The sequence below is a fragment of the Sesamum indicum genome, linkage group LG1 (assembly GCF_000512975.1).
Source record: "Sesamum indicum cultivar Zhongzhi No. 13 linkage group LG1, S_indicum_v1.0, whole genome shotgun sequence".
In the NCBI taxonomy this organism is placed as follows: Eukaryota; Viridiplantae; Streptophyta; class Magnoliopsida; order Lamiales; family Pedaliaceae; genus Sesamum; species Sesamum indicum.
In genome coordinates, this window is record NC_026145.1 from 16045421 (window position 1) to 16072973 (window position 27553).

The 27553-nt window shown below is 33.5% G+C and overlaps 4 protein-coding genes across 8 annotated transcripts in view; 3 read left to right on the forward strand and 1 right to left on the reverse strand.

The window, feature by feature from the left end:
* Window positions 1–802, forward strand: part of LOC105169634 (annexin D4) — a 2417-nt gene extending 1615 nt beyond the window's left edge. Inside the window, exons 5-6 of the mRNA XM_011090092.2 lie at window positions 52–123; window positions 243–802. Of these exons, the coding sequence (XP_011088394.1) occupies window positions 52–123; window positions 243–455 (285 nt within the window). The 3' untranslated portion in view covers window positions 456–802. The remainder of the gene's footprint in view (window positions 1–51; window positions 124–242) is intronic.
* LOC105169643 (annexin-like protein RJ4) lies at window positions 1434–3487 on the reverse strand. The gene is made up of 6 exons (XM_011090102.2): window positions 3331–3487; window positions 3118–3263; window positions 2592–2813; window positions 2069–2281; window positions 1849–1938; window positions 1434–1773 (listed from the first exon to the last, which is right to left on the reverse strand). The coding sequence occupies exons 1-6, from the start codon at window positions 3401–3403 to the stop codon at window positions 1570–1572; spliced, it is 948 nt and encodes a 315-aa protein (XP_011088404.1). The 5' UTR covers window positions 3404–3487; the 3' UTR covers window positions 1434–1569.
* On the forward strand, window positions 7496–24975 carry LOC105169651 (protein LNK2). Of its 3 annotated transcripts, none has more exons than XM_020692806.1 (9): window positions 7496–7858; window positions 15209–15572; window positions 15663–15792; window positions 20686–21001; window positions 21143–21226; window positions 22278–22982; window positions 23068–23219; window positions 24081–24471; window positions 24571–24975. In XM_020692806.1, the coding sequence occupies exons 1-8, from the start codon at window positions 7835–7837 to the stop codon at window positions 24436–24438; spliced, it is 2133 nt and encodes a 710-aa protein (XP_020548465.1). In that variant the 5' UTR covers window positions 7496–7834; the 3' UTR covers window positions 24439–24471; window positions 24571–24975. The 3 variants fall into 3 exon arrangements, with proteins under 3 accessions (XP_020548465.1, XP_011088416.1, XP_020548467.1); XM_011090114.2 differs by having other exon boundaries at window positions 7509–7858; window positions 22296–22982; XM_020692808.1 differs by lacking the exon at window positions 7496–7858 and having other exon boundaries at window positions 15431–15572; window positions 20673–21001.
* The window catches only part of LOC105169657 (kinesin-like protein KIN-1), a 6816-nt gene continuing 4997 nt past the window's right edge, over window positions 25735–27553 (forward strand). For 2 of the 3 annotated variants that reach the window (XM_011090127.2, XM_011090147.2), the window contains exons 1-4: window positions 25735–25915; window positions 26039–26236; window positions 27215–27317; window positions 27432–27475. In XM_011090127.2, the coding sequence (XP_011088429.1) occupies window positions 26123–26236; window positions 27215–27317; window positions 27432–27475 (261 nt within the window). In that variant the 5' untranslated portion in view covers window positions 25735–25915; window positions 26039–26122. The remainder of the gene's footprint in view (window positions 25916–26038; window positions 26237–27214; window positions 27318–27431; window positions 27476–27553) is intronic. The other variant, XM_011090135.2, reaches the window with a different exon arrangement.

A 27553-nucleotide genomic window follows, 5' to 3' on the forward strand; every position in this document is an offset into this window, starting at 1 on the left:
AGTATTTTCTTCGTAGTTTCTGAATTGTCTTGGTTGTTATTTATGTGAAAGGATATCGAGGGAGACTCGCGTCTAAAAGAGACTGTCCAATGCTTATGCACGCCCGAAAAGTACTTTAGCCAGGTGAATTAAATTTCACGCCCTTTAAAAGCATTGTTCTGGATCGATATAATTTATTTATTTTTTATTTAAAATGATTGTATTATTATTATTATTTTTTTATATATATAAATTGTTTACAGGTTCTGGATGCGTCGTTGAGATACAACGCGGACGAGATAAGCAAAGAAGCGTTGAGTCGAGTAATTGTGACGAGAGCGGACGCGGATATGAAGCAAATCAAAGAAGAATACCATGGGAAGTACGGTGTAAGCCTGGGGAAGAAGATTGAAGAAGTTGCCAATGGAAACTACAGAGATTTTTTGCTGACTTTGATTGCAAGATCAGGAGAGTAATTTGAGTAGTTGTTGAGAAAGTTCTGCTTGAACCTCGATCGGCTCTAATTGGAATCCATTTTGCTCCGGTCATCTTTTTTTCCTTGGTCTTTTGCTGTATGATTGCTTCTGAGTATTGTTTGAGGTGAAAATAACATCAACTTTGGCTTTGCAATCCGCGCCGGTTTGAGAACGTGTGCCGCGATGCACGTGCTCTTTCTAATACTTTTCTTGATGATGTTAGACAATGGATTATTTGTGCTGAACTACCATTTTCTGTTAGCTCATGTGGTATATATCGCTTATGTCGGATCCCTAAACCTGTCGGGGGTGAAACTTTATAATGATTCATGATTGTATTGTACTCTTATACTTTTTTTCTATTTAATAAAATTTACATTTATCGGAAAAAAAATTATTTTTTGGTCATTTTGAGTTGGAAGTTCCAATTTTGAGATTGTTGGACATCTTACAATATATTATTGCGATAATTACAGTGTTTTTTCATAAAATTTGGTTTAATCATACATGAACTCGATAATAACGGTTAAAAAATTCATAATCATTTTATAAATTTATTATTTTGCCCTTTCTTATATATCACACCAACATTTTTGAGGTTTATTCACATTAAGGCACATCTTTAAGGTATGTTATATTACAATTATCCCTTCATATTTGTTTGTTTGATATAATTAGACCCCTATAATTTAATATTTATTCAAATAAAATAATCAAATATTTAAAGGACTTTTGACAATAGGTCACTAAAGTAAATTTCTCGAATTCAGATTTTAAGTCCATAATATACTTAGATTTATATCAATTTTTGTCATTATTTTTTCTCCTCCTAAATTTCACTTTTCTTATATTATATTTTTATTACAAATATATATACATATAAAGGGAATTACTGCTACCTCCCCTAAAATTTTTGACATAATTAACCTCAGTAACCTATTAATCTAAATTAAGATTTAAACTCATAAAACAAGGGAAATATAAAAAGAAATATAATTATTTATTCCTCCGAAATCGAATAGCGAAAACATAATAGGCATCCATAGCCACCATTTTCAGTTCACAAACTCAAATAAAACATAGAAAATTAAATTAAAACAGTCCCCAAATTACATTAATCTTGTTTTCCGAGCAGAGTGAGGAGGAAGGCGTTGTAGTCCCCCGAAGTCTCTTTAGCAACTGCATGATCAAGACTGATATTGTTCCTCTTCTGGTAAAGCTGCTTAATCTCCTTCAGGTCTTTCTCAGCTCGCGTTACCACCACGCGTGTCAGTGACTCTTCATCGGTACTGGGGCGGTTCAGAGCTTGGCGAATTACCTATAGCCGCATCAATAATGGAGTTACTTTAATTCTTCAAGATAATGCAATGGATGTCCTGTGGTCAGTAATTACCTTCTCATAGTACTTTTCATGGTCAGTGAAGCAACGGATAGCAGTACGTAAGGCAGACAAATAGTCACTACACGGGTCGCCTCTCAAATGCTGAAAACAAAATATATATATATATATATATCAGCATAAATATGTGAATTTATTTTTTCCTACTTTTAATTTTAAAATTTTGAAATAAACCTCATCAATAATGTCGATTTTGTACCATGATCATCTTTACCTTAGTAATCGATGCACCATGATCATCTTTATAGTGATTTAAGGTTGCTAGGATTTGGGCTTTGCTCCTTGTCGATATGATTCTGACAACTTCGTCGTGACTGAAAGCTTTTTCTGTAATAGCTTTATGGAGAATATCAGCCTCAGAATTTGCCAATTTTGTAGTGATCTCTTCTCCTCTGTACCTGTAAATGCCCACCAAACCAACCAAAAACTGCACACAACACACTCAATATTACTAAATTATTCAAAATTACTACCCCTTTTTTTTCCATCATTATTTCAGGTTATCAAGTGCAATTGACCCTCCTGTAAAAATACTAATAAAAAAGAAAAACATCTAGTCGAAAAAGCGATACGGGCTCGTAATTTTTTTTTTTAAAAAAAGAATAATGGAAACCATTTTCATCATTTGGTGGGGCCCAAAATATACTTTTTTTTTAAAAAAATAAATAAGAATGGTCTTTAGGAAAATAAAAGAAACTATAATTCTTTGAGGGCAATTATTATTAAAAAATGCACACCTTGCGAATGTCGCCTGAGGTGTGTTGAGCCAAGTCTTCTTCCAAGGAACGCTTGTAGCGTGCTTGGTAAGCACGCTTTGTAGCTAAAAACTCCTCCGGCGAATGAATGCATGAAATTTCAATGATTACGCGGTAATCAGGCACCGGCGTCTTCTTGATTGCGACGTGCAGGAGTACAGCATCTCGATCTTCTGGATCCAATATCCATCGATACACAGCTCTCTAGTTCAAATTCAAATTGCATCATCAAAAATCGTTAGTGTTATTCTATATTAACCAGAAATTACAAATTATACGGTAAATAAATATATTATTTATATCATCAATATACAATTTCAAGAAAATAATCAATCATATCGATTTAGTTCGGTCAAACTTGACTTGAGTAGGAATCTTTGCGTTCACCGAGCGTTACATACCCTTAAAAAGTATGTGTCAAGCATTCAATTACTCAGTGTACTGCACATTAATTGGGCGTCAACATCTACAAAATCCGAAATTAATTATAAAGAGAGATATATAGTACCTCAAAGTCTCCGGAGAGCTCAGACTCAAGGCGCTTGACAAGATCTTCCTGGTACAAGTCCTCGTACGCTTGTCTGATCAGCTTTCTCTGAGTCGCATTTCTCCTTCCAAGTATTGAAATCACGGCTTTTTCATCAGTTCCCCATCCTGCAAAAATCAAATATTCAAACGTGTTGATTTTGATGAATGAATCATTACATATATGTAAATATACCTTGGAAAGCTTTTCTGAGAGCTTCAGCATCAGCAACAGGAGAAGGGTGCTCAGGGAAACATATAGTAGACATGTCTTTTTGCCTTAGAACAATTTCTTCTTCTTGTTCTAATTGTGCACTTCTTGCTGTGTCTTCATGGCCGTATTTATAGGAGTGCGGCATTTAATGTTGGAAGTAACGCCAGGAGATTTAGGTTACACTACTCAATAAATATACACTGTTACTAATATATTTTTTTTTAAAAATAAATTACAATATACTTGTTGAGATTCGTTATAATTACAAATATTTATTCTTATTTCAAAAGTTATCAGTATCTTTTGATATTTGATGAAATTATGTAATTTTTTGTGGATGCTTGAAATTGTAACTTTGACCTTATTGTATATATTCTTTTATAAAATTGAAAAATTGTAAAAATAGTGGACAATGTAGACGAAAAATTTATAAAAAAAAATAATCCACCCACTCTGTAAAAGAATTTCAAAAAGTTTTTACAAATAAAGGAAATTAAAACCCATGGTCTACAATGAAATTTAGATGAAAAAACCAAATATATAGAGATTAATAAATTTGACTAATTATTAAACTGTCGTTAAATCAGACTGGATATTGATAGACTTTCAAATAAAAAAAAGTGTTTATAATTACACAAAAACTCATAAAAATTTATTGTAATTGTAAATGTTTTTAGGTGGAGGGTTGGTTGCGGAAGTTTGGATGCGTGGTATTCAATGTGTGGAAACTGGAAAGTAGAGTTGAGTCTATCAGGACTCTGACTACATTTTTGGAGTCGTTGGATTGAATTTTTTATTTTTAATTTTATTGCATCTCTTGTTTAATTTAATATGTACATATGGTGTGAGTAATTCTTTAAATAAAATAAATTATGTAATGTTTATATAATAAAATAGAAAATTTGATTCTAGCAGAACTTGACAAAGATTTTTTAATGTTGTAAATTTGATTTAGTACAAGGGAGGACAGAGATTGGAATAATGTTAGGATGAGGACAAAGAATGGGATGTGACCAAATTAATTGCTGCAGCAGGTGGGTCGCGGCCTTTCAAATGTAGCACCTGGTTTTTCTACCGTAGGTGGTCTACATATTCCTTAATTTGTAAGAAATCATTTTATATTTAACGTTATACGTAAAAATGATTGATTACATCATTTAATATATTTAAATATTCAAGAGTCGAAATCTTTTTAAGAATATATTTATAATTCCACAAAAAAAAAATACGATTACAAACAAAATATCCATGTGACATTGTTCAATTATTAATCGAAATAAATTAATTAAAAATACAATCATTAATGTCGACATTAATATTTAATAAAGACTATTACAATATTTATATTCTGCTCAACAACACCTAGACAACAACTCCTACTTCGCCAACTGAGCCATGCCTCGTTGGCGATATTAAGTCTCTATTGATGGATCAATTTTTTAATAAAACTTTGTTAATTATGGTCCATAGAAGGCAGATGAAGTAAGGAATATAATTTGCATCATTTTATTATATTTTTAAAGCAGAATCAAGAAACTCCAATTCTGAATTATTTTTAAAAAATTATATGCTATATTTTCCTCTCAAGATGACATGAGGATAAGGTGCATATAGGGGAAGGTATATGCTGTCCTTCTTCCGGACATTTGCAATTGTTTAAAATTAAATGTTTATTATTTTTAAAACTCCCACACCGCAACCTGCACTGTTGTCGCCCTAGACATGCCATTTTATATAGAGCCTTAACGATATATTAAAATATGTCTATAACGACGACCTATGATCTTATGAAAAAACATGATACAATCATTAGTAAAATAGTTCTTACGATTTTAAACTGTTTTTTCAAATTACCTACGTGGAACTGAAAACACGATTTCATATGGAAACCCAAATTGATGAAATCGTTTCTTTTAGCACGACCCAAACATAGTATTAAAATATAAGCTTGCGGGATTTTCAATAAAACAATCTTAATGTTCTTTTTTTTTTATATATATAATTTTGTAAATAATATGGAATTGTTTGTGTATTTAGATATAATTTTAAAAATACCAACGTGATTTATCCTTATTTATATTTATCGAGAGTTGAGTTGGTCCAAAATTAATATATAATAATGTTAAATAGATTTTGTATTCTTAAACTATGCATTTGGTCGCATTTATATTCCTAAAGTATGAAAGGTAACAAAAACACCCCTAACAAAATAGTTTAGCATTGATAGGACAAAAATGCCCTTCTTACAACCCCTGTACTTTTTATTTTACTATTTAAAATATATTTTATTAAAAAAATCTCCACCAAAACTACTTCTAATGGTTTAAAATTTTACTTTTTTTTTAAAAAAAATAATATTAAAATTTATAACCTTTTATAAGGTTACGTACTCCAAAAAAGATATTATAAGCTAAATATATGCAAATATATTTTACATAGTAAATAATTTATGTCAAAAAAGTACATATAAATATGTGTAAATACAGAATGCATATATGATATTATAGAAAAAGTATGTGATATAACTTATAAATTTTTATTCAATTACATGCCCACATAATAAAGTATATCATATCATTACTCAAAAATTGTATAATATTATATTTTTTAAAAATTCAATATATATAACAACACAAGCAAAAATTATATAAATCTTTTACCCGTTATGTAAACAATATAAAACTATAAATTTATAGAGTTTATACAGATTCTATATGTTATAATAAAAATCATAAGTTTAGGATAGTGTTCATTTTAAATAATTCAAATTATATTTAGGAGAATGATTGTAATAGACATATTTTAGGAGCGTAAATAATAAGGTCATTATCGTCACAAAAAAATTGGTCCATATTACGAGGGACTATTTTGTTACATTTTATGTATAATTTAGGATGCAAAATGTATTTAACCCTATATAATATACCAAAACAATAATTTTCCAAAAATAATAGGGTATAAATGTATGGTGGTTTAAGAAGCAAAGTACGACTCGTATTTTTTTCCCATCCAATAAATTATAAACCAAAATGTTGATATACAAAACGGGGTGGGTTTGAAAATGTCCAATGAGAGTGACCTTCTTCTCAGTACTGACCACAAACCCATTTTGGCTTGTGCAACATACATACCTTTTGATGGAGTCTACATCCACTAATTTGCCGCTAATACAATTCAATTTTTCTCATTTATATTCCACCTTTTTACCCTTAGTTCAACACACACACACACACAAGAAAAAAACAACCTCCCCCATCCACTAATTTGCCGCTAATACAATTCAATTTTTCTCATTTATATTCCACCTTTTTACCCTTAGTTCAACACACACACACACACAAGAAAAAAACACTTTGACCTCCCCCAATCCACACACTCATTGTACGAGATATTATTCACTCTAATTTCATATATGCTTTATATATAATTTTTAAAGAAAATATTGCTAGAGTTGAGAGACGTTAGGGCTTATAAGCTATTCAAATTTATAATTTATAATTGATGTGCGATGCTTGCCTATATTATTAGTTATTTGGACAAGGAGGGGGTTAGGATGGGAACATGGCTTCACTCCGCAGATGGTGTCAAATGTTGGGGCTTGCAATTTGATTGGTGCTCCGTTTGTGAGGATTTTCAATTCTAGCTTTGTATGAGCATCACATTTTGTTCCTGAAAAGACAAGTCGCTGTAAGATTGGATGGGACTAAGACGCTTTCCTTTGTGAAGCGCCTTTTAAAAGTAATTGTTAATCTCATATAAAATAAAAATAAATAATACGTCATACCACAGTGCACTGAATGAGTTGCAAATCAAATCAGATTTCTAAAAAGTTGGTTATCTAATAATATGAAAATCTGGAATTATTTATTATATTAAAACATTATCATGTGAATCCTAATAATGAGTTTAATATTTGTCATTTTGCATGTGAATCCTAATATTATTTGTGAATTAATTTTCCAACGAACACAAGGGGGCATTTTGGTACTTCCTGGGCCTTCAAGTCCATCCTGACCAATGACAGGGCAGCAATAGATACAACGATCCTCGGCCACAACTTTAGATACGGCGCTGTCACACGAGTCTGAATTTCAGCCCCAAAACACACCCTCTTCACGTGGTAGTGGGGCCCACGTCCCTCTCCCGGTCCACTTGCACACCCCCCTCCCCTTCCAATCTCTCCACGCCACTTTCTCTCTCTACCACTTCTCTCTCGAAATCTCTGTTCTTCTCGTTTTTCACTGCCTTCTCTGTTTCGAACAACAGGGAGACTTCTTTTATCTTTTAATTCTGGTACAGTAAAAGTATTGGGATTTTACTTGGTGTTTCTTGATTAATGCCCTCGTTTTTCTGGTTTCACGGCGTGTTTTTGGAGCAAACTTGAGTGGAAAAGAGTTGGCGATGTTTGGGCTACATTTGAAGCAGTACCTGTTGAAGTTGCGTTTTCGTGTATTTGGAGCTTCTATTTTCTCCTGGATTTCTAGCTATGTTTGATTGGAACGACGAAGAGGTTTCTCCTTTCTTTTGTTTTTCTTTTCCCTTCCTTTATATTTCCCATTAATTCTGGATTCTTCTTACTTCTGTTGCTCTACTCTTGGATATATTTTCTTCTTTTGCCTCTCCGTATGCAAAAATTAAGAATATTTCTGTGGTTTATTTGATGCCATCTCATAATTTTGGGCTCTCTTCTTTATTAAGACTGAGCAAAGCCGATTGAAACAAAGTTATTGGATGGTTTTGGTTTGGAAAGTTTGATGAAGCAGAAGCCTATGTTTTACTTATTGTTGCTGTTTCTGTTGTTTAATTTGTTTCCAAGAGAACGGATCGGGAGAATTAGTGCTCGTGTTGCCAGGATTATGTGTTTATATGTTTTAGAAATCAGGGAGCTTGCTTCTGTGACATTTTCATTTCCTTGAGAATGTCTGCGATGAGTAAGAAAAGGTAGTATGCTAAAGCATAGAATTGAAGGAGGACACAGCCACATAACTTGTTAAGATGGAAATAGGACCGGATATTTTGTAAAAGCATAATTAGGAACATAGATACTGCTTTTCAGGACAAAGAGAGTTGTGGATGTTTATGTGAACACAAACAGATTGGAGTGATGACAGTCTGTGCTATCGTCAACCTCTCCACTAATTCAGTAGATTCGCTTGATAACTTTATTGAGCATGCTTTTCTTACGTTATAATCCCATGTTGCTTTCATTCCATGCTAATTGGTTAGAGTTTGTTAATATCGTGTTATATAGTTTAGGATGCTATCAGAAATCCGAGCAGTTGGAATCTTCGGTGCCCCCCGGTTCCCAAGCACGAGCTTGACATTATTGGAGTTGCTGGAGCTCTTCTGGTTAAACCTTTCTGAGTATTAAGCCTAAGTTGTGCTTTAGGGGAAATATAAGAACTGGGAACTATAGATAATGATGAACTTACCTTCAAAGCGAAGTGTACCATTGAATTTATATACTAAACTTAGGGGTACTCTAGGAAATTACAATTATATTCCTGTTGCTCAAATAAGGTGTATCAGATTCCAGATCGTGCTTAGATATTACATGTTAATGCTCTAGTGAATTAGGATCACAGTCTTTACATTAGGATTAAGGGATTGTTTGAGCTTTTCTAGACTAGTTAGTGAATAGGTACAAAGTTTGGAGAAAATGTTACTTCTCACAGTAGTTTACACAACGTTTGCCTTTGACAAAAGAGATAGTGGAGTTGTTGACAGCCTTTCTTGACTTTCAGTAGTTAAGAGTGTTCTTGGTAGAAAGAAAAGGAGGCATCTTTAAGTGTTCGATTAGTTGAATAATCCACCTAGTCCTTATATAAATAGGTAGAGTTTGAGAGGCCAAATGAGCAAGAGAAAAAGGACAAGCAAAACACTGCAGAGATAAAAATTTGTCAAATATAATTGGGTAAATCACATTTTGCCATCCGAACTACGTTTTTACATTTTGCCAAAACTTTTTTTTTTTGGGTCAACTTACCACCTTAACTTTGCGAAATTTCACCTTGCCATATATGACATTCTTTTTGTTGATTTTTTGTCGGAAAAACATCACATGCTCTGCATATGTAAAAAATATCACATCACATAACCTTTAAATATCACATGTGCACTGCATGAGATGTTTGTTTGACAAAAGACTTTGTTGAAAAGTAGTTATAAATGGAAAAGGTCCAAAACTTCGTAAAGTTGATTTGTAAGTTGACATACAAAAAAGTTTAGATGCCAAAAAAATGTGAAAATACTCATAGTTCGGATGACAATATATAATTAACCCAATATAAATTGTGAGGATGTGTGGATGCTAGTTAGCTTAAAATTAGGGCTGAAAAGTACGTTAAATTCTTTGGCATCGTATGGGTTCATGTTTATCACCATTTTGAGTATGCTTTTCGCTTGAATGCACAAGCAGTAGAGGTGGGGAAGAGTTGTCTCCCCTTATTTCTTATTTTTCTCCTTATTCATTGGGTAGCACTATAGATTCAATGTCAATGTTGGGAAGTGGAGATGGAAAAGTGAAGGGTAAGAGAACATGGAAAATGAATTATGTATTGTTTGTATTCAATGTATATACAACGTGAGGAAGTAGAATTAGTCATATCCCTACAATCATTCCTAATTTACATATAAAATCTCTTGCTGAATCTTAACACTTCTGCTCAAGTTGAAGCACATAAAATAATCAGGCCTAGCTTGTTAAAGAGAGAAGCAGCTTGATTCCCAGTTAGTGCCTTTGTAAATACAGACATCTAGCCAAACAACTAATTTTAGGTGTAAGACACCAGTGGAAGGGCATTTAGCCCAGAAGCAAGAAGGTTGATCAGAGAAAGGAGACCCACAAATAGTTTAGGTGTAGAACACTAGTCCATCAGAAACAAGAAACAAGAAGGCTGATGAGAGAAGACCAATACACAATTTAGGTGTAGAACATCATCAGTAATGGCTCGACGGAGTGGGTGATGCCTGCATTGCCAAGCTGAGAAGCAGAGAGATGAGGTTAATATGCTTTAGAGAATGGACGCTTGGATACTCAGGGACAAGGTCATGTAAACTAGTGTTGGCGCCGCCATGCGTGCTGCGGGGAAGAGGAGTGCGGGGCACCGGCGGTACAACGCTAGGATTTTATCTCTCTAGTGTCAGCAAGGTTCGAGTAAGCTAGTTTTTTTTATTCTTATAGGATCTTATTCTAATACCATGTCAGAATTTTAAATATGTGAAGAGAGAAACAAAAAAGACGAAGATATTACGTTGTTCGACCATATGGGCTACGTCCACAAATGGTCAAAGAGCTAAATTATGTTATTTTGTCTCTTAATTTGAGAATATAACCTACACTTATTTATATAGGTGAGTTACATATATAAATCATATAATCACAAGAATCACTTAGATAGTTTTGTGATTCTCTTGTGATTTTACAGTTATTTGGATAATTAATTCATGATTCTCAACACCAACAGATTGAAGAATATCTCGAATCTTATTAGTTGTAACACAAATCCATAAATAATAATAAAGTTCATTAATATTACAACAAATTCTTTTATTGATATTAATATGTTTTTTATAATTATTCTTTAAGAACATTTCATACTTTTGATACATGTAAATTAGGGGGAATTACAATTTTAGTTCTCAAACACTGTCACTTATTCACTTTTGATCCTCATACTATTAGGGACAATAATTTTGAATCTCAAACAATGCATCTTTTAGTTTTGGGATTTTTTATCAATTGGCAATTGATGGAATTACTCACGTACATGGCACATGAGGCAAGGCAGTAGGGGAGGGAAAATAACAACATTTTCCTGCCTAAAAATTGCTTTTGTTCAAGTTTTGACTGAAAGCACCCGTTTATCCCCATTTTCAGAAGTTGTGGACAGCATTGGCAAAGAGAAGCACCGGAAAATGAATTCAAACTTTCTTGTAGGAACAAATTTTGTAACCATTCTCACGCAAAATCAGAAGCTAAGCTCCCTTGTGCAATGGATTTGAACTCCCATTGTTGACATCATGGAGATATCATGCTTGTCCATAATTTTGTTTGAGCTTGAACTCATTTTTGGATGCTTGTTTCTACTCTCTATGAAACCTTTAAAACTTTCGAAAATGGGTGCAACCAAAACATGAAGAACAACAATTTTCAGGGGGCAAAGGGTTGGTATCCCCCCCGCGCCCGGCCACATCTACCTCATGCATAGGGGTGTTCATACGGGTTTAGCAAACTGGTAGGGCTTATCTTGTTAGTTATTAGTTATTACTTAAAATAATAAATATTATTTTGTTTTAAAAATAAAATGATATTTAATATTTTTATATATTTAATTATGTATTTATTATATTTATATATTATTCTAATATATATAATATATATTTTTTAAAAAAATCGGTACTTGGTAAAATACACCGGTACTGAATACCATCGAAATTCTAAAATACATTGTACTCAAAATCGAACTGATTATGATCACACCTACCCACATGATGTGCACGTGAGTAATTCCATCAGTTATAACGGCCAGTTGATGGAAAATCCTGAAAATATCAAAATATGAATTGTTCGACCAAAATTGTCGTCTTGTGATAGTTTGAGGAGTAAAAGCGAATAAGTCGTAATGTTTGACAACCAAATGTGTAATTTCCCCGAGTAAATTACATAACTTTTATTAATATATTTTTTATAATTTTCATACATTTATAATTATTTTAATTCTTTAATGTTATTGATTGCACTTTTGACTCTTCATTCTTAGCACATATATTTATGCATATATACTACATGTGGACATATAAATTTGTTCGACATTTATTTGTACTTGTCAATTTTTCTTTTAGTAGTTAAAATTGTTAATCAATAATCTTTATATTTTTTATATGTAGTTATTATATTTTTGTGATTGCTTACAAAAAAAAAAAGGTTGAGAGTTTCAAAATTTTCACTAACATTTTGAAAAGAACAAAAGTTGTTATATGCATGTAAACATGTTACTAAATTCTGGTATTTTGGAAGATAATATTTAGATTTCAATACTATCTACCTAGCTTATCACATGATTATTGTTACAAGTAGTTAGTGGTCATGAATCTGAAATTCACAAATGCCTACATTTTATTTATTAATTCTTTATAGTTGTTGTTAATATATCTTGGTAATTCAAATTATTCACATAATAATGTAAAAATATGTTAGAACTATGTAGGTAATATTATACTTTGCTAATATTTAAATCCTTCCATAAAATGAATGCAATGCAATTATATTGAATTGTATCATGAACAATTCGATAGTAGTAAAACTATGAAATAAATTAATTTAAATGTTGAGTTAGGATTGGCTTGTAACGGAAAAATGAAAAATTTTACAATAAAAACGAGATACTCATAAAAATACAAAAAATTGATGCCCCTTTATTTTTATTTGAAATTTCACATTCTCATTTCTATCATTTAAAAAACATGCTTCTATTTGTTTTAATATATTTGTAACAATATTTCATTCGTTCTTATTTCTATTGTTTCCAACATCTAATAAATAGAGTTGATATAATTAAGTGGGGTCCACCTATTTTTAATACACTCAATTGAAAATATTAAATTCTTATACTATTTAAAGGAAACATATCTTGCTCATGCATGAGGATAAACAAAGAAATATGTTATATATATATTTTAAATATATTAATCCACACTGGTCTTTCTATACAAAAGAATAGATAAGTTAAAAGTTCTTCTATCAAATGATACTTTTGTTATGAATCTTTATTACATAATTGACTAAGTAATACATGGAATAAAGAATTTACTTACAGTCTACCCTACAATAAGAAATGAATGAAATATAAGTAACTCATCTAATAAGTCTATAAGTTTAACTTTATATTTTTTTGTTAAAGTGAGTTTTAGTTTATTTCATGTATGACTATATTATAAAATATTTTAATGAATTATATTATCTGTTTTACGTATGATTGATATAAAATAATAAAAGAGATAAGTTTTATAAAGTCAAGTAGATCTTTCATTCCCTCATTTATATCATTTAAAATAATATAAATATTTTTTTGACAAGTCTAATTTAGAATTTTAAAGTTACATTCATATGCATGGCTAAATAATATTCATATGGGGAAGGCATAGTTTTCTTTTTTCTCTCAAATAAAAAGACCTCATTGGCGCTAAGCATGAGGGAATGCTAGACGTTTGGTAATTTCTCCTCCAACCAGGATAAAAGATCCCATTGACGCGGCTAATCCCAGGCATATTGTATGGACGTCTGGTTGCACAAATTGCATAGTATCATAAATACCTACTCGAGATATTACCCATCCGCCAGGAGAGTTTATAAACAAATACAGATCTTTGGTATCATCCTCAATACTGAGATATAGCATAAGACCCATGAGTTGATTTGAGATCTCGCTCTCAACTTCTTGTCCTAAAATAAGTAATCTTTCTCGATAAAGTTGGTTGAGTGTATCTCTTAAGAACCGTACATGCACCTTTTGATGCATACGTTTCAAAAAAAAAGAGTCAACTTTTACTTTGAATTGAATTCAAATAAAAAGAAACTACTTGGTCTCCATAATCTTTTCCTTACAAGAGTGTGGGCATAAAATATATGGAACTTATTTGTACTTTTGTAACAACATATAGATGAATATATATATATATATATCTATATACAAATTATATTTGTGTAGCATGGATATCTGTAAACATAAAGATAGATTACATATATACATTCTGAAAAGAAAAATATATTGATATCCATGCATCAAGAAATGTATTTAAAAAATAAGTTAGAAATTTAATATCACATATATAAATCTATATAACTCATGGAATTCGTTATTTTATTACAAAACAAAGACCAAGCTCTTAATGTATGAAAGTAATGTATTTTATTAAAAAATCAAAATTTAAATAAATTTACGTTTTCATCCTTAAAATGATAATATTACAAGGACAACTTTGTCTAACCAAAAGTTCAAAGAATGGTGCTTTTATAATCGAAAAGATAGATATGTGCGTGTCTGTGTGTGCTAGAACAACTTGGTAGCAGAGTATATCTCTATCACTGTGCATATGGAATTTATAACTTATTTATCTGATACTCCGACGCCATTGATGGGAAGTAAACAAAAAATTATCACAAAAAACTCCACCACCTTCCCTTTGAGAAGATCAATATTCGGGGATATAGTAGTTTCGTATTTGTTATACTCCTTACCTCCATCCACATCATCTAAATCTTGGAAGGGACTGGTTAACGTGAGAGAGAAGTCTTGTCATGTTCTGCAGCCAAAGTTTCATAGCGCAGACAGACCCTTTCCAGAATGCTAGGAAATACTGAGATTCTTGTCTTCAAAAACAATTGTCCGCTCCCTTTTTTTCTTGTCTGTTTCTATATTATTTTCCTCTATTCTTAGGCCTCAACTCAATTTTCCCACATGCTCTGCCGATTTAACTGTACAGTATTATAAACTGATTTCCTTTCACTATGAATGGTGGCGTGATTTTGCACTGGCCCTTCTTTCCATAATTTTTGCTTATTTGCTGCAACTTGTGTGACTACAATATGAGCGATTCAATGCAGGAGTATGTCTTTAAATTGTCTAGATTTCATCTACCTGGTTGTTGCAGTATTCTATTTGGTCATTGCTCATTACAGCCTGCATGTAGATACATTTTATTTGGTTTTGGTTTCAATGGGTTATGATGGTCCTCTCCAGTCTTATTACCGGACCCTGGAAAGCCGAAACAGTTGTCTTATTTAGGATTTCAGCCAAGATTTTCACTTGCGACCTAGATATCCGAGGTCTTACTATTGTGTTTCTTCTGTATATTCCAGTTAACAAACATCATATGGGGTGAGGGTGGAGAAAGTGATGATCACATTGTTCCGTATCCTGATCAAATTGAGGAGAAACCTCCAGTTTTATTTGGGGATCCATCTAAGAAGGAAACCAATCAGCAAATTTCAAATGTTAGTCCTGTTGAACAGAAAAAGCCTATTATCAAATCTGAACATGAAGTTGAACTAGATGGCAGTTCCAAGTATGACATTAGTGAGCCTGCAACGGGATTTGGTATGGATTCATGGCCTGAGGGGCCTGGTCCTTCCTCATCAAATGCTGCAAAAGCTGATCAAGGGTCTTTGGGCACTGCTGCATCAAGCAATATAACAAAAGGTTCAAAAAGTGGCTCCTCCAGAGGTGCTGCATCAATTTTATTTCGGAAACCATTTTTTAATTTTGCTAATGAATGCATGCCATATATTAATCCTTTTATTTTATCTTAAGTAGACGATACACCTCAATTTGATAAAGATTCTGAGATATTTGAAAATCCACCCGAAGATGGAGAACAAGGTGATTTCGTTGATTATGGCTGGGCAAATATTGGAAGTTTTGACGATCTGGACAGGATATTTAGGTAACTCAAAATCCTTACATGTCTTAAATTAAGATCCAATTTTCTTAAGCATTATCGTATTGTTTTCTCCAAGTTTTGTTATTTTAGCATTCTATGGTGACACTCTGGTCTACTATTTCATGTAACAATGCGTCATCTTATTTTGTCTGCACTCAAGTCAATGGCAAATAAAGTAGAAAGCTCCAATCGTTATTGTTAATATCCATCAGATACATCCCAATAAAGAAACCAGGAAAACATAGGGAGCTTCTGTGACTTTGCTAACAAAATAATATCCTATGATTTCTGAAGGATTGCGCTTTAGTTCCTTCCATAAAATGTAAAAGAAACCTGCCTCTGATTGCATGGCATTAGCTTGGTGGAACTTTGTCACCATTAGCTGCTTCTGTTCAATGCATCACTGGCAAGGGCTACTGTCTGTACTTTAAACAAAATCTCAAGCATATTTCTTGTTATGGCATCTACTGTTGGTCAAATTGATATTAAACTTGCATGCTACTGAGCTCCACCCAGAGCCTTAAATTTGAAAAAAACTCGACTAGGAGACAGACCCTCAAGTATCTTAGTCAATCAATCTATAAAATGATAGTGGATGCATTACCTGCTTCAACTTTGTGACAAGCAAAATTACATACTGCCATCATAGGTGAAAGGAAAATATCCAACTTCATTATATTTTGCGAAATTTGAAATTTCAGGCACTGATTTCAGTTGAGCAAATACCAGACTCAAGGAGCACAGAATTATTAGGTTGTTTTATGTGGCTGCAAGGGGTAAATTGGATCAGGTGAAAATATAATTTCTGGAGATAGATGACTGTCCATACCGTTTCACCCAGTAAGCAGTTGAATAGTTCAACCATCAAGTCATAAACGCAAGCTATCGGAATTAGTTTAATACTTAAAGAATGCTTTGCGTTCGAAAATGTCTGGAACAGTAAAATGGATGACCACAAATCTGTGCTACTTAATTTCACATTAAGCAAATTTTGAAGTCCGGATGCTTGAATTAACAAATAGGAAAATGGAAAGACTAGTGTAACATCTCAAAATTCTGATAAATTTGAGTTCCTACCACCGACTTATCTTAAATCTCGCTAGAACGGAAGCCTTTTTAACTAACAATGACTATGGGTTTCAACTGCAAAGTAAATCATATAACAGATTCAGGTCCAATGTACTTTGTTCGCTTATATGCCTCAAATGCATGTCCAACAGTTATGACTTTCCTTTTAGCGGTGTCAAAATCTGAATTTGAAGCTGAAGCTAGATTAGTTACTTTTCTTGTTCATAGCCTTTTGATAATTCCGTATTTTTATTCTCTCATCTTTCATGGTAATGCACCTATAGAGCATGAAAAAGTTCCACATTCAGTTTTATCGTATAACTTTGTGCTAGCAACCTATGCTAGGAAATGAGGTTTGTCAATTTTGTGAAACACCGATCATTAGTCTAGATGCTGCCATACTTCTTAAAACAAACTTTACAAATTTATTTTCCTTATAACATTGTTTCTCTGGAGGACTTTACCAGTACCTGGTACCTGATAGCTAGTACTTGTTCCTTCCGTATGCAGGATTAAATAAATCATCTGGGAAATTAAGTGTGCCTAAGAAAGATCATGTGAGTATTTGTTGTTGACTTCTACGTGTACCAACCTCAAAATTATCTAATTAGTCATTCCAATATATCTTGTTTTCTTCCTTATTGAAACTTCAAACGTTATCCCTTCACATGCACTTATATTCACAATTTAAAAATTTGTGAGGTATTCTGTAGTTTAATTAGATCTTGAACCACGTCACTTACTCCTTTTCATTCTTACTTGATGAGCATAAAGAAAATCGTTACAACATTTTACTTTGTTTTATACTAAATTTCACAACCTTTTAGAGATTAGTAAGGTGCACATGCATTCCTTGTGGATAATTAACATTTGTCTTTAATTCTTAAATATATCAAGTTTTTAAAATAATAGTTATAAAGATTATAAACGTGTTACATAGTTCGAATTCTTGTGAAATTTTTTAATTAATAACAATTATTTGTTCATTCCTAATATAATAATTACTATATGGTTTCAAATAATTGGAACTATTTAGATTCTTGTTCCAATGTCCTTAACCAAGTGTTTCATTGTAATGCTTGTGATTATTCTTGTTGATTCTATTTTTTAGTTTCTTTCACTTGAATTTTGTTTAGTTTCATGTTACTAAGTCAATTATTTTCATGTAATTATTGACAAATATAGTTTTTATGAAAAGTTGAGGAGAAACTGCATTTGGTAAAGTGCAGACACCCACCTAACATATGGGTTCATTTGCACTTTGCCCTCCAACCTTTTTTTTTACACTTTCCCATCCAATCTTTTGATTTTGTTGCATTTTGCATTTTTCGGGAAATAATGATGGAATATTCCAGGTGTATACATGCGTCTAAGGGCGATTTTGGGTTTGGTGTAATTATAATGGTTGAATGCAGACAACCCCTTAGCATATGGGATCATTTACACTTTGCCCCCAACCTTTTTACAGAACAAAAAAATAAAATAAATTAAAAATTAGAAAAAATATGGAGAGGTCTGAAAAATGGAGAAAAAAGGGGAAATCCAGTAAATTTTGATGCTAGATGTGCAAATAAACCATTTCATATTACAAGCCAAATGTAATGTTGGCACGGACTGAAAAATGCACACATATGCTTGATGGTGGTGCCTACAGAAATACACATGATTTTTTCCATTTCTTTTTTAGGTTTGATTTTTTTCTTTTTATACAATAGTAGTGTGTTTGGTTTTGTTGTAAAGTTGTATTCTTTTGTGATTTTTCATTTGGGTTGTTGAAGTTCAATTTCTTCATTTGGGTCGGTTAGTTTTTCTTAATTTCTCATCTTTTTTTTTTTAAATCTTTGTAATGTCTAGCTGATTTTGTGGTTGTGTTGAAGCTTTTTGTTTGTGAATGAAGTTTAAAGTTTTTTTGTTTGGTTCAAGGCTTTCACACATTTGATACTGCAAAAAGTTAATGTCTTTTTTCTTTTATCTTGTAATGTGAAATTATTTATCTGCAAATTATGTATTGAATTTTTTCTCCATTTTTTGGATTTCTTCCCCACTTTTTCCTAAATTTTTATTTATTTTATTTTTATTATAATGTTGGGGGGCAAAGGGCAAATGATCTAATTGTCTACATTTAACCCTTACAATTTTATCCAACCCAAAATCACCCTCTAACGCGTGTACACATACGAACGGAGTATGCCAGATGACCATTGTTTTGTTGGAGAACAATATTCCTTTTTCCCGAACTGGGCTTCAGGTACCACAGGATTCTAAACATAGCATCTAGATGTACACTCATTAGTCTATGCATAAACTGACTCATAAAACTTACCGCATAGGCAATGTTAGAGCATGTATGGGAGAGATAAGTTAGTCTTGCAACCAACCTCCATTACCAGCCAACATCAACAAGTTGCCATCATCCTCATTGATTTTATGATGAGCCTGAATATGAGTACTAGCAGGTTTACATCCTATATCCCTGCATATCAAGCACATAGTGTTGTTGCCTTGTTTGATATGGAAATTTCTATTCCAAGGCAATATTTTAGGTTTCCTGAGGATATATATGTATATTTTTTTATATCTCAAACCATTACTTCTTGAATTTAGTTATTTCTTCATGTTTTTCATGTATCATGTCTATATCAACAGTGTATTCAATTAAAACAATGATCCTACAATTAATATGATTGATGTGTATCACTTTGTTTCTAATCAAAACTAACCATAGCTTCTGTAAATCTTAAGATACCATGCAAAACCTTCTTCAAGTGGCATACCTTTCCTTCAAATTATTTATTAGCAAACCATCTCCATACACACTTCTTCTAGTTTGCCATGTAGAAAAGAATCTTTGACATCCGATTGCTCAAGGTCATGCGCAAGATTGGCAGCACATGATAAGCCAACTCTTATCGAATTCATTGTGGCCACAGGAACAAATCTTTGTGGTCATGTTTAAAGAAACTCTTATTGAAGACATCAATTGCTGGAGATCATGTTCTGTTTACAGTGCAGAATAAAAACGCGATTTAGAATGTTGAAAAATGAAATAAATTTTGAGTATGCAAGTTTCTATCAATATATTGTTAACAAAGTTATGCATCATTCTTCCCGCACATCAAAAAGAATGAAATCCTTTCTAGAGATAATTTTATGAAAAAATATACTATTCTTATAAACAAAAGTACATGCATATAGTACTAGCAAATGTGTCTATTTTATCTATTTTTGTTTATTCATATTGGATTTTGTATTTAGTAATATTCCACGTGATCTTATATTCTTCTTTGAAATATATATATAACAAAGAAACTCAAGACAAGTGCAGAACATGCACATTTTTACTAGTTATTAAATGTGTATCTCTCATTGTTTGCTAGTCTACTATCCAATTCATTTGTGTATTTTCTTTGAGTTGTCATTAAGCTCTCAACAAAACTTGGGACTAATTTCAATTAGACAAAGCTTCATGAATTGTGTCCTTGGAGAAGATGGACATTTACAGCTGTACTTTATGGGTGAATCTATGACCACAAAGAAAATTTGAGCTAATTTTCATTCTTATATTTTATGTTATCATTGTTGTTGTATATTGTTCAATATTTTCGTTAAGCTTCCCTTCTGATGGATTCAATAGTCTCTTAATATTTCCCTTCTAGTGGGTTTTCTATGTAGCCTGTAACATGATTGACCATTTAACAATAACCTAGGAGATGTAATTATATGGGGAAGCGAACTTTATTAGAGCTTTATTAACATTTAGAACCTTAGATACAGTATTTCCTGACAATGTCCATCTGACTTAGTATCCTCACAAGTGATATTTTGCAGCAACAATGACCCAATATTTGGAGACATTGGAGTCGGAAATACTGATGAGCTGTGGTCATCTTCCAAAGATGTAACTAGTAGTCCTCTTGGACCTATTCCTTTGTCTGGTGATTCTTCTGATTTGCCACTCGGAGCACTGAGGACGTCAACCGATCGATCTGAGTCTAAAGCTCAATACATGTTAGATCCCAGCCAATCTTTTATGTCTGAGTATGACAAATTGAACGAGATCACTTCACATACTCCACAGGATGTACAGGCAAGCATAGATACTGTAGAACATTCTGGAGGTAAAAGTGAGCTAGTTGAGGAAAAGGTACAAAGGACTAAGTCATATGTTTAGTAGTTTTTTCTCTTTCTTTTGAACTCAAGAGCTTGGTTCAGGTGTCTTCAGCTTGTACATTTACTCATAAATTAACTTTGTGGTAATTATTTGTCTTTTGCTTTCTTTCCTCAGACTTTTGTGACGGGTGGAGAGATCCAAGCATGCCAGCAACTTAATGACAGAACTACTCCAACCCTTGGTGAATTCGCGGAGAAAGTAAATATCTCCACTCTTATTATTGTCGAATGGAACTCTTATCTATTTAAACAAAAAGACATTCTTATGGTTCACTAAAATTTTATTCTCTGTTTGGAAAGCTGCTCTTCTTCTTTCCTTGATCCTCCCTCTTCAACTAAAAAAGCCAAACAGAAAAGAACAGTTCCATCACATTTATACCTTTTTGCTTTAAAAGAGAGGTTCCATGAAAATTATGACATATTTAACTATAGTTGATTTCAGTTGACAGTCCTGTACTTTGTTCTCCTAAGTCAGCAATTTGATTTTCATGGAAAAGTTCACTGGTTATGAACATCAGTTATCCCATTAACTGTATAGTATTTATGCTATTCTGGTAGTTCCTTGTACTATTGGGATTAAAAAATCTCAAATGTTTGGGAACTAGAAATAAGCTGGCAAAGTATATGCTGAAACTTGGTTCGTAGTTTCTATGGGGGAGAAGAGAAGATGGAAAATACAATAGACAATTCCCTCTAATAAAACAAGATTTAGTGATACAGGCAAATCATTCTCATCTTTAAGTAGCTAGTGTAGATTTTGCTCCGTATTATGTAATTGTACTGTAATCTGTTTCTTTTCTATTTATCTTGTTTAGAGCATTTTTCCGTCCAAGTAGGTGAACAGGCAAGTGTGGGATATGGTATTACGTAGTTGGCTATTTTCCTGTTTGATTATCTGACTCTAACAAAAATCTTCAGCATGTCAATTCATTTTTCAAGTTGGAGAATACGTTACGTCTTCCGAAAAAGAATTTGAACGGATGTGTTAAAAATCATGACCAGAGAACAGCATCAATAGACTAAAAGAAATATTGGCTAATGTGAAGCCGTTGGAGCAGAAACATTGAAATCTAAATTCTTATACATCGAAATGTGAAGATTTTTCAGCCTGATCCATACATGGCAAGAAATTTGAGGGAGAATTTTAACGAAACAGTGGTATCTCCTCGGGATGCCTCAACAAGCACACACACTTTTCTGTTGATTTTTATCTTCCAATTTTTAATTGAAACATCAGATTGTTGCTCTAGTTGTCTTCATGTGTTCAGGGTAATCGGCAGAAGAGACTGCTGAAGGGTCAGAAGTTGGACAAAAAAAGCGAAGTCAGACAGCTGCATGACTTAAGTGGTACATGGACCTCATCTGGGAGCCCATTGCAACAAGTTAACATCCAGTATGCAACTTCAATGGTCAATGCATGTCCACCTTTGGCACTAGCTCAGCAGATGACACTTCAGCGGCCGGAGCCTTTTCAACAGAAAAACTTTGCCAGCGCACCTCTGGCATCTCCATTGTACGGGAATATGGTGAACCACTATCCTGCGACTTCTGTCTTGGCACAGTTCCGTCCTGGGGAAGGAAGCCGTGAACTAGTGTCCTCTTATGAAGTTTCTCCGGCCAATGCAAATTCTTTAAAGACTTCAGAGGATGCTTCAGTTAAGCCTCCAGCAATGACTCCAAAAGAAAAAATAGAAAAGCTAAGGAGGCGGCAGCAAATGAGAGCAATACTTGCTATTCAAAAACAGCAGCTGCAATTTGGTAATCAGGTAACAGTTTCAGAACATTCTAGCATGGAAGGAGGGAAAACAGAGGTTGATGAAAGTTTTAGCAGTTTTCCTTCCCTTGAACCAAACTCGCCCATAGAACAGGATGATTCTAATACAATCAGCATGGCTTTTGACAATTACTCAGTGGAGGAATCAGTACTCTATCGGCTTCAGGATACCATTGCTAAGGTCAGTCCTAGATTCTGGCTGATTATTTCTGTCATTTCTCTTATAAGTTCGGGAAACTCATGAATAACAATTGACCATTTTACAGTTGGACATACGGATAAGACTTTGCATTCGGGACAGTTTGTTTCGACTAGCCCAAAGTGCCATGCAGAGGCAGTATGCTAATGATACAAGCAGTGCCAGCACAAGCAGCAGAGATGAAGTGCTCAGCAACAAAGATATAGTTAGCCAAGAGAGGTTAGTAACTTATCTGCAGCATTCATCTTAAAGAATACCAATTATTATTACACTTGAAATTGATTATACTGTCAGTCCTTGGGTCTGTTTACTTGTGATGAAAATATTTGATAATATGACTAAAAGCATATGAACACTTTTGCCTATTTGAATCAATTTAAGAGTGGGTGAGAGTAAAAGCAGATGCTGAAAATTGAGAGATTGTGTGCAAATCTGGAAAGTGTATTTGTTGTCCGTTTCTTCCAAAAATTTGTGAGATAGGTAGTAATACATAGAATTGATCAACAACGACTCAAGATTAGTGCTTCTTTAAATTATTGGGTAGGCTAGAGCAGTTATACTTTGCAAACTCATAAGCATATAGAAAAATTCAACTAAATCAGTAAGATCCCTTTCCACTATGAAATGAATATCACCCCAAATGACTACATAATTGAATTTTATGCAAGGTAGCATAATTAAGATTTGCTTGTCTGAGCAGCTACAATGGACAAATTACCAGTGTACTATCAAGCTTTCATTCTTCACCAAATCTGACCAACTCTTAGTGCTCCAACAATGTCATTTTAGTTTCAATGGACCATGTACTCTGTATGTTCACCCTCATCGACTATCAACGTAAATCAGCCAATGTTTCCTGTTCCTGAAATTATAGGTAGTGCTCTCATCCTGTTTGACCTGTCCTGATGGAAGTTTCATTAGTTCCTCTTCCATTTACTCTTTGGTGGCTTTTCCATGTCTGCTATCCTATACAGGCTGTTAAATTTACATAAACACATGCAGGCATTGGTGTTGGGGTAGAAGAGTAAATTTACTAGCTTGTACAAACTCACTTTTCTTATTCCTTCATTGCTTTCACAGGTTCCCTAAGATTCCCGATGTAGAGACAGATACCAATCCAATAGATCGGACTGTCGCACATTTGCTCTTCCATAGACCAATGGATTTCTCTGGTAAACCTGGTGAGACACCTGAGTCACCTCTATCTGCCAATATCCCTTATGAAAGGAAAGCAAATCCGTTGAAAAGCTCAGCAAAGGGGTATTTTCCTGAAACTTTCGAGAATACTCAGATGACATCCCCACAAGGATCAAAATCTCCAGGCATATTCTCCAAAACCGATCAATCTAGAAATGCCCCCTGCTTCATCCCATCTGAGAATGCACCAAAGAATGAAAATGCAGGCCAAGGACAGAAGATGATTGAAACCTCCAAATGAAGAAAAACTGTGCCTCTAAAATGTCTTATCAGGGTAATTCCTTCCTTTATCTATTCCATCAACTTTACCTTGAATATTATGTCTCTACTAAATGGATCCTCTTGTAATGTGGCGCTTACTTTTCATTGTCAGCCAACTGGATTCTCTCAAACCTGGTTGCGGAATAGTCACATCTGATAAGTCGATGGGATTTATGTTCTAAGTTTCTGCAAAACATGTTGAAGTGTTTGTGTGGTTGCTTTCACATTTCCCCCCGTCAAGATCTGTAAACCTATTATGAAGACCTCGATAGACGTGTATTCATTTTTTTAGTGTCTTTAAGTTTGTATCTTGTCTTGGAAGGCTTAATGCGGTGAAGCTGCAAAAACTTCAACCAAACAAGTTTCAGCTTACTATTTGCAGCTCCTACGATGTGGTGTGTGAATCCAACTTAACTAACATCCTCAGCATCTTTATGTTTTGTCTGTAACATTAACGTAGTTCGCCTGCCTAATGGCTGCTCAATGAATTGCAGCGCATGTTGACGTATTTCCATTACTCGTCTCTCTTTGTTTCATTAGCGTCCTGCATGTCTAGAAGATTTACAGAAGCATAGAGACATGATATTCTATTAACTTCTTGTACTGCATTCATGATGCTGACAGAACTAAGAGGTTGAAAATGCAAAAAGCATATGTTGCACCGATGAAGTGACTGCTGGAAATAAAAGAATGAGCTATTTCTAACATTTATGATGCCTTTTCAATTTAGCTTTAATATAAGTTACTAAACAGTAAGTTTCTCGTAAAAATTAAGAAATAAACATAGTCCAAAGTAACAAAATAAGAAACATCATATTCAATTTCGATAATCAGATAAACTATTCAGGTAAAAGTAAAATATGTCGACTGAGATTTACAATTTTCTATTTATATAGTGGTTCTTATTTTCAAGTTACTATACAGGAGTGAAATACATTTATTAGATTTCATTTTTTTGAATGATTGATTATCGTTCTGTTAATATTTCTATTTTTATTTGGCATTTTCTTTCCAACTACTGACAAATTATTGAGATGCCCCTATGCTTGGATTTCCCAATATGGGTCAAAACCAATCCAATATTTTACGTCTTGTCTAGTCTAGGTGTGATTTCATTGTTTGTGTTTTTGTGTTTTCTTTTTTCTTTTTCACATCGCAAGTGCATGTCTAATCATACATATATATACATATTTCAATCACAAACAAAATGCTAAATATATGCTAAATATATATACACTTATATATATAAATATATATAAAAAATATATGATTCTAGCTTTTGTTTTCCAAATTTCAACGTCAAACATACACCTGTGGTGGGAGTAGGAGAAGTCGAAGTTTGAGCAAAGCCAAACCCGGGTGACGATTTACAGAGCGGGGGCCCAAAAACACAGCAGCCGGAAAGTTCTAGTGGAGCCTCCGGGATTTCAAATCCTTCTCTCCGCATTTCTGCAGGGGTACCTCTCTCTCTCTCTAGATACTTCCGTATGTACCATTATGTGTGTTTACAGGACGCGTGAGTTGTTTTGCAATAGCATTGATGGCAGAGATTTTGATTCTGTAAAGCGTAACTGATGCAGAATAGGAAGTTGTGAATGAACTGATCGCGATCAGTCGGTGGTAGTTTTTGTATGTATCTCTGATCTACACAAGGAAAGCGACAAATGCCGAACATAAGAGTCAGCGCACTATTCAGACCTCTGAGTTTGAAGGAAAAGTTCGAACACGGTGATTCCGTCAGCATTCGCGCCATTGATACTGAATCCTTCATATTCAAGGTAGAAAACTCTTTGTTGCCTTCTTTTTTAAGCTATTACCGCTAGTGTTCTTGTTTTATACGTGAGATGATGGCCGCTGCTAATGCTCTTTTGGATCTTTATATAGATGCTGCATATGTGTATATGTACGATACTGTATGTATGCCTGCTCAAGATGAGAGTGGATTACGCACCTAAACTCCAGAGGGTTGTCTGATATCATATGTATATGCATGTATCATTTTATGAAGACATGTGTATACTTGACTTTGAGGATTGTAAAGTTATTGGGATCATAATCATGAACTCAAATATTAATGGTTTTTCCCCCAGAAAAAAGAAAGAAAAATCAAGAAGCAAAGCTCAAAATTCTGAAACAATTGATCTGAAGGTGATCATAACTCACATGTTAATGCTTTTTTCAGAAGAGAAAAAGAAACAACAACAAAGAAATAAAAGAAGCACATGTACAAAATTTACAATGCATGAAAACTTAGACAAATTGCTTATTGTCTTTCTTCTGCCAAGCACTTTAACTAGTCATCTTATGATAATATCAGCTTTCCCCCCCCCCCCCCCCCCCCCCCCCCCGCACACACACACCCAGCCACCCACACATACCCCAACTAGGCATAGGTGGTGTTCTATAAAATTAAAATAAAAAAGTGGGACAGTTTTGAGAAAGACATTTCCCCTTCCCACCGCAATTAATAAAGTCCAACTTCCAATTTCTGTATTTACATATGCAACCTCATTGTGAACAATGTAGACATATAGTTGTACATTGGAAATTTATGTGTATTGATGTTATGTGATTTTGTTAGATGAGATGTGGTGTTATGGCTAAATACTTGTGGCACTATTCAGATCATGTTACACTTATCATTTTCTATAAGAATATAAGATCATATGCACATTGACTGATAATATAACTGATTAAGTATTCAAGGAGAATTCGGGTATTGCATTGTTTAACATGCTTGAATTGATCCATGCTAGGATGAGAAGGAAGAAGAAATTAAGTTCCATTTTGATAGGGTATTCTTTCAAGGATCACAGCAAGCTGACATATATGAACTCCTTGCTTTGCCTATCGTAAAAGGTTCTATCAGAATTTCTTCCACAACATTTTTTTTTTTGTTTGGTATTCAAGTTTTTTCTAAAGCACAGGCTAAAATTCACTTCAAAATCACTGGACATAATTTATATGGAGCAGGTGTCGTGGATGGAGTGAATGGGGCGATTATAACATACGGACAGGTATATTCCTGTGGACTCCTAAGACTTTCAGGTTAACTGGATCATGTTAAATATCCATAATTTCAGATTAATGCAGTA

Excerpts from the sequence above, each read along its gene's own strand:
- LOC105169643 (XM_011090102.2), bottom strand. The coding sequence starts at position 3,403 with ATGTCTACTATATGTTTCCCTGAGCACCCTTCTCCTGTTGCTGATGCT. Across the intron at positions 2,814-3,117 it reads AGCTCTCCGGAGACTTTGAG|AGAGCTGTGTATCGATGGAT; the intron begins GTACTATATATC and ends AATTTGAACTAG. Across the intron at positions 1,774-1,848 it reads ATGAAAAGTACTATGAGAAG|GTAATTCGCCAAGCTCTGAA; the intron begins GTAATTACTGAC and ends ATGCGGCTATAG.
- LOC105169651 (XM_020692806.1), top strand. The coding sequence starts at position 7,835 with ATGTTTGATTGGAACGACGAAGAG. Across the intron at positions 21,002-21,142 it reads GTGAGCTAGTTGAGGAAAAG|ACTTTTGTGACGGGTGGAGA; the intron begins GTACAAAGGACT and ends TTCTTTCCTCAG. Across the intron at positions 21,227-22,277 it reads TTGGTGAATTCGCGGAGAAA|TTGTCTTCATGTGTTCAGGG; the intron begins GTAAATATCTCC and ends TTGTTGCTCTAG.